This window comes from Cydia amplana, chromosome 7 (genome assembly GCF_948474715.1).
Source record: "Cydia amplana chromosome 7, ilCydAmpl1.1, whole genome shotgun sequence".
Lineage (NCBI taxonomy): Eukaryota > Metazoa > Arthropoda > Insecta > Lepidoptera > Tortricidae > Cydia > Cydia amplana.
The window spans coordinates 15,288,014-15,301,288 of NC_086075.1; the positions used below are offsets into that span (position 1 = coordinate 15,288,014).

General features: G+C 35.8%; 1 protein-coding gene across 1 annotated transcript; it reads right to left on the reverse strand.

Annotated features, from left to right (window-relative positions):
- Window positions 1-9,282: 9,282 nt before the first annotated feature.
- On the reverse strand, window positions 9,283-12,602 carry LOC134649878 (uncharacterized). Its single transcript, XM_063504710.1, has 3 exons — window positions 12,458-12,602; window positions 10,929-11,040; window positions 9,283-9,413 (listed from the first exon to the last, which is right to left on the reverse strand). Exons 1-3 carry the CDS (start codon window positions 12,555-12,557, stop codon window positions 9,296-9,298), a joined length of 330 nt encoding a protein of 109 aa, XP_063360780.1. The 5' UTR covers window positions 12,558-12,602; the 3' UTR covers window positions 9,283-9,295.
- Window positions 12,603-13,275: the final 673 nt, after the last annotated feature.

Genomic DNA, 13,275 nt, shown 5'->3' on the forward strand with positions numbered 1-13,275 from the left:
ATTCTTGTTCAAATACTAAATGTTACGTTTTTTTTTAATAAAAAAATACTAAAAATGTAATATTTGACGTTTTCTAAGTACCTAATCTTGACATCCGCATCCGCATCCGCATCCGCGGATGTGAGCCTTTAAATATCCGCATCCGCATCCGCGGATGTCAAAAAATCTGCATCCGCAACATCCCTGGTCTGTACTGTCTGTAGATGCCCCGAATAGTGGTTTTGGCCGAATACCGAATACCGAATATTCGGCCCCTCTCTCGGCCGAATACCGAATGACCTGCGAATATTTTGAGTCACAATTATTATGAAAACTGATCGCTAACAAAGCTCAACGTTAGATGACGTTAGCTAAGATATATTTTTATTGAACAGCATTAATGAATAGAGTCAAACAAAACAGACTCATGATAAAAACAAAATGTTTATTAATCAATAAACGCTCAAGAAAGGATCTTCGTATTTAATAACTTTCCAAGACCACATTCTAAATATACCTACATAGTTTTTGGTTATTTTTATTGTGCAATTTTGCTTTTTAAGTAGGTGTAACAGATATTAGGTATTCGGCCGAATAGTAGGCAACATTCGGCCGAATACCGAATATTCGGCAAAGTGACCGAACAGGCCGAATACCGAATAGTTGCCGAATATTCGTGGCATCTCTAGTCTGTACCCATATGAGACAGTGTCACAACTGACATACACACCAACGTCTACGTAATTATATACATCTCGCTTGCACTAATATGCGAGTCCACTAACAAGTAAGTTACGTTCTCGATAGCGTTTATGTCAGTGCCAAACATGTGGTAGCCACACTGGTGAGAGTCAAGAATGTTTTCGTTGTCTTGTGGTCTGCCCCAAAACATGTGGCCTAGTGGCCCACCATGCAAGAAAAAATGGCAGGCAAATTTGAACCAATGGTATTCAATTTGTTTCGTTATAAAATCGAACGATACAAAACAATGCAACTTTGTTCCATTTAATAATGGTTCAAATTTAAAGTCTGGCCGTGGGTTTCAAACAACGTGGGTCAGAAACAAGAAAATGAGAAAAAAAGGATTTTTGACCCAAAACTCGAGTATTTTGAGCCTGAATTTACATTACGAAGAAGAAAATACATACGTTTATTTGAAGCGCTTACAAGATTTCGAGGTTTTCAACCTACAACCTATATGCGCTGTCAGAACGCCGCTATTAACAACATTCGTTTACATTAGAAATATTATAATGTAAAGAATTAAGTAGTTATTATTAAAAATCCGACTATGGTTAAAATGTAAAAGTAAGATGGGTTCAAAGGCAACTAGAGTTTAACCAATAGGTTTAAAATTTTACTGTAAAAAATTACAAACTTCTCTTCTTACTTTACCGTAGTACTTTTCACAGGTGTAAACTAAACGCACATGGTGTCTGCTCGGCTACCTTACCCCAAGAATTCGGGCCTTGGAAATTTTCACTGCCAACATTATATGACACCACTATTAAGCTCATATGAGCTAAGCTATCATATAAGCTATCATATAAGCTTTGCACGACCATATTGTTAATGTAAAAATGTCGATTTAATTTAGTATGTCAAAAGCTACTTTTGAATTTAATTAAAGTGATACAATGCAATAGAAATTGATCTTTCTCATTTAACCCTTAAATGCATGATTTTATCTTTTTGCCCGAAATTAATATATGTATCATATAATTCTTTGCTGGTTCTAGGAAAAATAGTAAAAAAAATATAACATCGATTTTCGTTGCGAAATCAGTGTTAGAAGTTGCATAGGCTAAATCATATTTATGTAAATATATAATTATTAGTAAGATATATAGGAAAAATCTTACTGCCATCAGAAAGGTACACTATTTGTGATATTCCTATGATAAAGTTTTTAAATATAAAATAATTACAAACCCCGAAAAATCGGCCCTAAATCACACACTAAAAATCATCAACTTCCGGTTTTCCAAGTTTTCCCACATTTCGTCTTAAAACAAATGTAATTTTTATAAATTAAAATATGCGTAAATTTAAGTAAAAATTCAGAAAATTTATTAGATTAACTATTGGAATAATATACAGGAACAAATAGAATTTGTCTAATTATGCATAAAATTTGATGTTTATGTTGTGTGCATCGTACACCATGCATTTAAGGGTTAATAGTCAGCGGCATGTATTATTATTGATTATCAGGGGTCGGACAAATAGTGCAGATGACGTAAAAATGACGTAATCTTGCACATAGGATGATGTTTGAGTTTGTATTTAAACTTCCGTGTGACATGTAGTAACAAAGTAGTATTAATGACGTAACAAAATAATCGTAAATAAATCCATGGAATTAATAATACAGGTGGTAGGGTGATGTAGTGAATAAAATAAATTACACGAAACTTGCTACAATATTCGAGTAAAGATGACATTTTAGAGCGTTTTCTTATACATTAGTAAATATAAATTTTAGCTAAATATAATCGTGAAGATACAATAGCTAAACAATAACGAAGTCAATTTATTGTTCATCTGATTGACAATGTGTCAGTCAAAAACGTACTTACTCATTTCAAGTGGCGATATCGTAAAGAGGTTGATAAATGATAAGTGATAATTGTTTATGAAAATCAAAAATACTATTTGAAATCATCCTATAAGTGGTTTGACGTCATCCGCACTTTTTGTCCGACCCCTGTTGATTATACATTACAATATACATGCAAATGTAATAATCTTGTCTTGCAGGTAATTTTACTAGAAATAAAGACACCAGAGCATTCAAAACATGCCATAAGTAATAACTAATAAAATACAATCATTATATTATGATGAGTCCAACATAATAATATATGTGTATTCGAAAGAGGCTTAACTTAATATTGTTTGGTTTGTTTATGTTGTCGAAACAAATAAGTAAAAGGGCGATACATTTGTGAATTTGCTACAAAACACGTATCACGAATACACTTTTGGCTTCCAGCTGAATACGTTTCTGAACGTAACTTTAGGTTAACTATGGCGAAATATCTGAATGATCATTTAGTAATTACTAGCGACCCGCCCCGGCCTCGCACGGGTTAACAAATTATACGTAACCTTCCTCTTGAATCACTCTATTAAAAAAACGCATCAAAATCCGTTGCGTAGTTTAAAAGTCTAAGCATACATAGGGACAGACAGCGGGAAACGACTTTGTTTTATTTTATACTATGTAGTGATCATATAACATCCTTTAACATTGAGAAATAAAGCAACTTTTTTGTACTTATATTACAAACTACTATGCAGATAACTGACCCCCCCCGGTCACTTATCTCTGCAGCAGACGATTGGGGAAATTTTGGAAACAAGGCAATGTCAAAAATTACAAATTACTGTGCAACGCTTACCAAAGAGTTGCTGTAGTAAGCGGTGCTTCAAGTACATATTCGAGGCTTTCGAAATTAGCCCGATTTCGAAGTTACCCCAATTTACAGAAGTGAGTAAAAATTTACTTTCAATTTGTTTACATAAAGAAAAGTAAATTACAATGAATAACATAAAGCAAATGTCGATAATATTACAGTGCAGTTGTTCAAGTACGTGTTATGTGATCGATATGTGATGTTCTCAGATAAAAGGTATCTTAATCTTCAATAAGACTTACTGGCATAGTTTCAATTAGGAACCTTCCTCATTTAAAATGACCCAATGTGTCCTTGTAGGTACATTTTGCTTAAAATGTTGTGTATTGCATCTAATTAATTGGAAATATGAATTAATTGCCATATATAACTGAGTCATTTTATAACCGCTCAATATGTGTTCAACACTAAGAGTACAACAATCTATAGATGTTATACATATTTCTAGCATTGAAATATCCACAATAGTAATAGACCTAAGACACTATCGCCTTCTGAATCAAAGCAATACATTGTATGTACCTACTGTAAACACTGTTTATATTAAAGCCGTTTTACACTGCGTTTTTTTTTGAATATGTACTTAAAATCGTATATTAATGTCCGACGGTTACCGGATTTTTTTCCGGAACCGAAACTTCGGTTTCGGTTTGCTCTAGTTTTAGCCGAAGCCGCCATGGCCGAAACCTGCCGTGGTGCTAATACTGCTAATTTTAATTTACGATGTTATTTCTCAATGGGTGCCATTTGAGCGTCATAGCCACCATGTTTTAAGAAACACGCAGTGTGAAAGGGCTCTTAACTATTGTTAACCAAAACGTAAAGAATATACAGTTGCCCGCTTTGGGATCATTTCAGTTTACGTGAAGTGTAGTTCAAATTCCTGTATCAAATTCCTGTATATACATTCTGATTGAAATATGCGTTTTATTCCTAGATTGTAATTTTTCAGAACTTTTTCTGTCGGCCAGGCGTTGTTTTGACTAGGTAGGTACTTTTAAAGATCTTGAATCCGTATCAAGACATTTCATGAAATAATTATCCTTATACAACGTTTTGTTTAGTTTGCGAATCGCGTGCTAGATGGCACTGTACCCAGCCCTGAAAATCCTGAATCGCGCTATCAAGATTTTTCTTGATAAAATGGCACCGGGCTCGTAGATATAAGGTTTAGTTTCCAAATTGCACGCTAGATGCCACTGTACCGTGTCCTGAAAATCCTGAATCGCGCTATCAAGATTTTTCTAGATAAAATGACCCCTGGCTCGTACAATATAGGTCATGGTCTAATAAAACATGGTCTTCTCTTCCCAGAGTGTCACTTGCCTACGTCACAATAACATTGCCACTTTATTTCAACATAACATGTTACATGGGTACATTATATCTATGGTTAATAAGTTAAAATATTGCTTTATAATTTTATAATTTTCATTTATATGTATTTTATCTTAAATTTTACAATAACACGTCATTTTTAATTATTCGTTAGCAATATCTTCCGATTCACGAAAGAAATTTCAGACGTTCGGGTAATTCTGTTTACACTACTGGCAACACAGGATAGCGCTGTCACATATGACAATCCGCCATTTTGTCCCTGACCGTCATCCTTGTCGAACGCGTGTTAATTGTTATTTCCTTCTCGCTCAGTGTCAGCACTCGCAGTATCTTCCAAACTTTTCACGTCGTAAGTTTGGTAATTAATGTTTTGTTACGAAAATGGTTGGCTGTTCTATTCGGAACTGTAAGAGTAGGAATGAAAAGGGCAGTATAGATTTGTTTTATTTTACTGTTTCTACATGAATAACTTAAAATGAATGGCGTTAAAATAATTTTCACCGTTGGTTAAAATTCTCCCACATTTTAAAGTTTGAGAACCTGTAAACAGCATGATGACGTAGGCAAGTGACAGTTAGGTCATTCGCGAATCTCGGAAGAGAGTACCAGGCGGAGTATATTATTATACCATGATATAGGTTTAGTTTCCAAATCACACGGACACACGCTAGATGCCACTGTACCGTGTCCTGAAAATCTCGAATCGCGCTAACAAGATTTTTCTTGATAAAATGACCCCGGGCTCGGCTCGTACAATAGGTTTAGTTTCCAAATCGCACACTAGATGTCACTGTACTGTGTACTGAAAATCCTGAATCACGCTATCAAGATTTTTCTTGATAAAATGGTACCGGGCTCGTAGATATAAGGTTTAGTTTCCAAATTGCACGCTAGATGCCACTGTACCGTGTCCTGAAAATCCTGAATCGCGCTATTAAGATTTTTCTATATAAAATGACCCCTGGCTCGTACAATATAGCTTTAGTTTCCAAATCACACGGACACACGCTAGATGCCACTGTACCGTGTCCTGAAAATCCTGAATCGCGCTATCAAGATTTTTCTTGATAAAATGACCCCTGGCTCGTACAATATAGGTTTAGTTTCCAAATCGCACGCTAGATGCCACTGTACCGTGTACTGAAAATCCTGAATCACGCTATCAAGATTTTTCTTGATAAAATGGCACCGGGCTCGTAGATATAAGGTTTAGTTTCCAAATTGCACGCTAGATGCCACTGTACCGTGTCCTGAAAATTCTAAATCGCGCTATCAAGATTTTTCTATATAATATGACCCCTGGCTCGTACAATATAGGTTTAGTTTCCAAATCACACGGACACACGCTAGATGCCACTGTACCGTGTCCTGAAAATCCTGAATCGCGCTATCAAGATTTTTCTTGATAAAATGACCCCTGGCTCGTACAATATAGGTTTAGTTTCCAAATCGCACGCTAGATGCCACTGTACCGTGTCCTGAAAATCCTGAATCGCGCTATCAAGATTTTTCTTGATAAATTGACCCCGTACGTGCTTATCTATATATATAAATGCAAGTGTCCTGACTGACTGACTGACTGACTGACTGATTGATTCATCAACGCAGAGCCGAAACTACAAAAGCTAGAAGGTTGAAATTTGCACACTAGGTTGCATTTGTAAAGTGTACAAGAGATAAGAAGCGATTTTGAAAAATTCAACCCCTAAGGGGGTTAAAAAGGGGATGAAAGGTTGTATAGGGTTTAAGTTTTAGTTTAAGCTAGAAATTTGAAACTTTGTGAAAATGTATTATATTAAAAAACAAGAAAACTAATTTCAGCGTTTTCGAAAATTCATCCCCCAAGGTGGTGAAAAAGGGGTTGAAAGTTTGTATGGAGATCAAATATTTTTGTGAGTGTGTGACTTTAAACTTTATATATGGGTATATTATTATTAGGCAAGAAAAGTAATTTCAGCGTTTTTGAAAATTCATCCCCTAACAGGGTTAAAAAGGGGTTGAAAGTTTGAATCCATTACAAATGCTTTGAAACTTCTTAGAAAGGCATAATAGCCGATTACAAAAAAAAGTAATTGCGACGTTTTAGGAAATTCAACCCCTAAGGGGGTAAAAAAGGGGAAGAAACTTTGTCTTCGGGTGCAAATTTTATTTTTAGCTAGGACCTTGAAACTTTGCAAAAAGGTATTAAATTAAAAAACAAGAAAACTAATTTCAGCGTTTTTAAAAATTCATCCCCCGAGGTGGTGAAAAAGGGGTTGAAAGTTTGTACGGAGATCAAATATTATTGAGAGTGCGGGACTTGAGTCTTTGTATAAAGCCATATTATTAAAACTCAAGAAAAGTAATTTCAGCGTTTTTAAAAATTCTTCCCTTAAAAGGGTTAAAAAGGGGACGAAAGGTTGTATGGGGTTCAAGATTTATTATAAGCTAGGAATTTGAAACTCTGTAAAAATGTATTATATAATAAAATAAGAAAACTAATTTCAGCGTTTTCGAAAATTCATCCCCCAAGGTGGTGAAAAAGGGGTTGAAAGTTTGTATGGAGATCAAATATTTTTGTGAGTATGTGACTTTAAACTTTGTATATGGGTATATTATTATAAGACAGGAAAAGTAATTTCAGCTTTTTTGAAAATTCATCCCCTAACAGGGTTAAAAAGGGGTTGAAAGTTTGAATCCATTACAAATGCTTTGAAACTTTTTAGAAAGGCATAATAGCCGATTGCAAAAAAAAAGGAATTGCGACGTTTTAGGAAATTCAACCCCTAAGAAGGTAAAAAAAGGGATGAAACTTTGTCTTGGGGTGCAAATTTTATTTTAAGCTAAGACCTTGAAACTTCGCAAAAAGGTATTAAATTAAAAAAAACAACAAAACAAATTTCAGTGTTTTTAAAAATTCATCCCCCGAGTTGGTGAAAAAGGGGTTGAAAGTTTGTACGGAGATCAAATATTTTTTAGATTGCGGGACTTGAATCTTTGTATAAAGCCATATTATTAATTCTCAAGAAAAATAATTTCAGCGTTTTCAACAATTCATCCCTTAAAAGGGTTAAAAAGGGGTTGAAAGATTGTATAGGGTTTATATTTTATTTTAACCTACGAATTTGTAACTTCCTAAAAAGTTATTTCATTAAAAGAGAAGAAAACTATTGTTAGCGTTTTTCAACATTCAACATTTAAGGTGGTGAAAAAGGGGTTGAAAATTTGTATGGAGGTCAATATTTTTTGTAAGTACGGGACTTGAATCTTTGTATAATGACATATTATTAGAATACGAGAAAAGCAATTTCAGCGTTTTTTAAAATTCATACCCTATAAGGGTCCAAAAGGGGTTGAAAGTTTGTATAGGGTTCAAATTTTATTTAAAGCTAGGAACTTGAAACTTCGTAAAAAGGTATTTTATTAAAAAACAAAAAACCTATTCAGCGTTTTTAAAAATTCATCCCCCGAGGAGGTGAAAAAGGGGTTGAAAGTTTGTATGGAGATCAAATAGTTTTGAGAGTGCGAGACTTAAATCTTTGTATAAAGCCATAGTATTAGAACACAAGAAAACTTATTTCAGCGTTTTTTGAAAATTCATCCCATAACAGGGTTAAAAAGGGGTTGAAAGATTGTATAGGTTATAATTTTATTTAAAGCTAGGAACTTGAAGCTTCGTAAAAAGGTATTATTAAGAGAAAAGAAAACTAATTTCAGAGTTTTTGATAATTCATCCCCCAAGGAGGTGAAGGGGGTCGAAATTTGTATGGAACCCAAATATTTATCGGAGTGCGGGACTTGAATCGTTGTATAAAGGCATATTATTACAATACAAGAAAAGTAATTTCAGCGTTTTTAAAAATTCATCCCCTAAAAGTTTAAACAGGGGTTGAGAGTTGGTAGAGGGTTAAAATTTTATTTAAAGCTAGGAACTTCAAACTTCGTAAATAGGTAGTTAGGTAGTAGGTTTTATTAAATAGTGGACTTGAAAATCTTCTGGGGGTTGAGAGAGATTATATCGAGATTATCGAGAACAATTTTATTCAGTTAGGGCTCTTAGGGGCTTGAAACTTCGTAGCCAGGTTGTGAAAGACAAATCTCATGCGTTGTATGATAATTAACAAATGATTAACCGTCCCTACTGCTATCTTTTGCTGCATAATGGTCTAAGCTAATGTAGAATTTATAACCACCAATATACAAAACCACGCGTACGAAGTCGCGGGCAACAGCTAGTATAACATATGTTTAGTTTGCGAATCGCACGCTAGATTACACTGTACCGGGTCCTGAAAATCCTAAATCGCGCTATAAAGACCCCAGGGCCAGGGCTCATTATAATTTTTTGTTTAAAAATTGATGGCGTGCTAGGTGGCGCCATGCAGTGTAGGTACTGGAAATCCTGGATCACGCGTTTAAGATTTGATTAGTTATAATGACCCCGGGCACATACAATAACTGATTAGTTTACGAATTTCACGAATCGCTATTAAGATTTTACCTAAAATGCACAAGCAATGAAAAACCTTCATCACCAAAGAGAATTAAACTTTATTGTCAAAATCACAAAGTATAATTTAGACTTCATCTTCGCAGTCCTCGACCTTGTCGCTGGGCGGGCCGGGGTAAGCGGGCGGGGAAAAGTTCAACCAAATGCTGTCAGTCAGAATCATCACGGCGAACGAGAACAGAAACCTGGAAATATTCGAAACTTTATTGCAGGAGTTGTCAATCCGTTGGGCTCGTCCCGTCGGGTAATATCACAGAACAAGTAGAATGGCGATGCGAGCAGGGTACGTGTCGCCGCGGGGTTTTGAGCAAACGCTCGCATGCTACTCGCCCGCGCTGACCGAAAATGAAGTAAACATGCCTTTTTCGCCACAATAACGTTCAGATTAAGAAGCCAGCCATCAAATCTATCTAAAGGAGGCGTATCCATTCACCAGGCACACAATTTTTTGCTACCGTTGCGCGAGTGTTAGTAAATGTGGAGAGGAACGAGCGGCGACACCGGTTCCGATACTAACTGTGCGCGATAGCCATTCTAACCTCTTTAATATGTTCTGTGGGTAATATCATGAATGAACGAATTAAAACAAAAAGACAGCGTCTATTCGCCAGGTGCACGACTGGTGCTGCCCTCATTTTGTCGGCCTTTCTGCGGAGTAAAAAAAGCGGCCAAGTGCGAGTCGGACTCGCCCATGAAGGGTTCCGTATTTAGGCGATTTATGACGTATAAAAAAAAAACTACTTAATAGATCTCGTTCAAACCAATTTTCGGTGGATTTTTGCATGGTAATGTACATCATATATTTTTTTTAGTTTTATCATTCTCTTATTTTAGAAGTTACAGGGGGGGGGACACACATTTTACCACTTTGGAAGTGTCTCTCGCGCAAACTATTGAGTTTAGAAAAAAATGATATTAGAAACCTCAATATCATTTTTGAAGACCTATCCATAGATACCCCACACGTATGGGTTTGATGAAAAAAATTTTTTTGAGTTTCAGTTCGAAGTATGGGGAACCCCAAAAATTTATTGTTTTTTTTCTATTTTTGTGTGAAAATCTTAATGCGGTTCACAGAATACATCTACTTACCAAGTTTCAACAGTATAGTTCTTATAGTTTCGGAGAAAAGTGGCTGTGACATACGGACGGACAGACAGACGGACAGACGGACAGACGGACAGACGGACAGACGGACAGACAGACAGACATGACGAATCTATAAGGGTTCCGTTTTTTGCCATTTGGCTACGGAACCCTAAAAAGCGGCAACAGCTGGCATTAATGTTTGACAGTCCATAACGACGTGTTTGTGACCGTGACAATCAGCGCCACTTCTCCCACCGACTGCGACTGCCATCTATTGGACGATTTATGATCTGCTTTTTAAGTAGTAGATGCCATTGAAGTACGTAGATGGCCTGCGCCTCTGTCACCCGACAATATTTCCTTGAACGCATACAACTAGTTGAGGAATAACCAAAAATCCAATGGGGTTGGCCGGTCGAAGTATTTAGCAGATGGCGCCATCATAGCTAGCCCTGTTACGAGTAAAGAAACAATTCTTTAATGCCCTGGATGCCAGCCCTTTAACCCAATTCTCATAGAAAAAGGGACAAGCTATGATGGCGCCATCTATGCCACCCTTTGACAGTTGCCAACCCCATTATACAAACTTAAATTGGGTGCAGATTACTTACCACAGGACTCCGCCTACGAAGATTTTGTTGTAGAAGTTTTGCTTGGCGTCATACCAGGGCTTCCACGGCCCGCACGGGATCGGCAGCTCGTTCATGTGCGCATCGCATACCTCTGCGAGACAAAATAGGTACCTACCGTAAAACGTGCCTACTTTGCTCCAAAATTGGCACCACTTTAATGAAATCTTGAATATTTTTTAAACTGTTCCTCATTTAAATATTCAGACAAATTGAATATGAAGAACATCTAATGTGACATATTTCATCGGTAAATCAACTTTAAGAAATGTTGTTTTATATAAAACGAGGCTCTGAATACGGGGCACAACATACTCATTGTTGGGGGTATTTTTGCTCCTACCTATAGTTCACTTAGAGGTGCAAAGTCACCCCATTGTGCGCCAAATTATCAAATTAATAGACCCCACCAAGAAAATAGATTAATTTTATGACTAAAGTAGCAATTCAAAAATTATATACAATTTCGTTTGTCTGAGTATATAAATAATAATATAGAAATATGGTTGGATATAATAAACGATAAGTCATTTTTTTTAATTGGAGCATAGTTCTATACTCACCAAGGAGCAAAGTAGGCACGTTTTACGGTATACTTACACAATTATTACTTGTAACCGGATTTTGTATAATGCATTTTAATTCGAGTCCAGTCTCTGCCAAGTAGTGTCCGACCGAAACCGGATCTTCATGCCGAGATCGAAACTTCGGTAGGACACTCGAAAATACAGTTTCGGTGCGGCTGAAAGGTTCGGCAGTTTTGTGGCCCAAACCGAACCGTCAGCCGAATCATGACATTTTTGCTGAACGAAACCTGCTGAGTGCTGCCGCAACCTAATCTTTGGTCGGACACTGCTGCGAATAAGTTGGGCGGACGAGCGGTTGGATTCAATAACAACGGTAATCGGTTGTATATATAGTTTGACAAGAAATTGTAGAAAATAAATGAGGGCGCCACTTTCTACGTAACTACCACACTTGACGATAAATGCAACAATTTAGTACCTATGGAATTTTTAGTGTTCCGTACAAAACTTTGTTCACGGAACACTTATGGGATCACTTCGGTCTTGCAAATCAGTTATTTAATTCCATTTTATTTAATTTCTATCCACTATTTTATGTCGCACTATACTAGTGTCTCTGAAGTCTAAATTCCTCTAAATTTATATTTGAAAGCATAAGCATATTTTAAGCTATAGTGTGTCAAATGACTGTCTCTCTTCAAACATAGACAGAATCATACTATCTTTGTCTTACACTAGTACTGGCACCCAAAAGAAAAGGATGAGTATAGTTTTGTTTGTTCCTATTTACTGACAAATTGGTTTGACCAACTATATATTTATTATGGTTTTTACGCATATTAAATAAGCATAATCAAAATAATCCCGTAATTTTTTGGACCACCCCTTACCAAACCAATTAACCCGTTTGAGCAGTAATTTCTTCGACGTAAAGTTATAACTTATAAGGCACTTTAAATGCAATATTCTTTAGTAACTACTTACGGTGCACTTTGTAAGTCCTAGCGGGAGTCAAACGTGGAATAGTAACTTGTGGAACCGCAGTTACGACCCTTCGAAGACCCAAGATCCTCGATCTGAGCATATTCGCACGTCGCTAGGCACCAACGCTCCAACACGATTTAAAAAACAATGACATTGTGTCAGTCATTCTCTCGTAAACGAGGAATTGTTGTTATGTGCCAGTTATCTTGAAATTCGATATATAGTCGATAAGTAAAACCTCCGTACCTAAAAAAATATGTTTTAGATTTTTTTCCGACTAGACACCAACTAAACATATATTATATGATATATTATACAACAACTATATGCCAACTATAGTTCATTTTTTTTAGCATTAGAAATAAAGTAAACAATCTTGATGTGTCTTTTAATTGAAAAACACATTTTTAAAATAAGTTACGGTAAATATGTATCAATTATGAATCTAATACGATCTTTTATAGTCTTCTGCTTTCATAAGTAATAGTTATTTTTCAATTAAAAGACATGTCAAAATCGCTTACCTTCTTTCAAGTTCTTTCTAATGCTAAAAAAAATGAACTATAGACACTTAATTATATTGTCTTATTGTCTTCGGTCTTCATAGTTTACCTAACTTATAGTCATTAGGTGCCGTTCTGATAATATAAACCAAAACGAAAAATAAATATTAATTGTTCCCGCGATTCAGTCAGAAATTTAGAATACGATAATAGAACAAACGCTCAAGTACTTAATCTATTATTCATAGAAAATATAAAAATCTCAGTCCCGTAACAGAGTTACGAAAAGTGATATAAAATCTTCGGAATAAAAAA

Excerpts from the sequence above, each read along its gene's own strand:
- LOC134649878 (XM_063504710.1), bottom strand. The coding sequence starts at position 12,557 with ATGCTCAGATCGAGGATCTTGGGTCTTCGAAGGGTCGTAACTGCGGTT. Across the intron at positions 11,041-12,457 it reads TAGGACTTACAAAGTGCACC|AGGTATGCGATGCGCACATG; the intron begins GTAAGTAGTTAC and ends TTTGTCTCGCAG. Across the intron at positions 9,414-10,928 it reads TTCGTAGGCGGAGTCCTGTG|GTTTCTGTTCTCGTTCGCCG; the intron begins GTAAGTAATCTG and ends GAATATTTCCAG.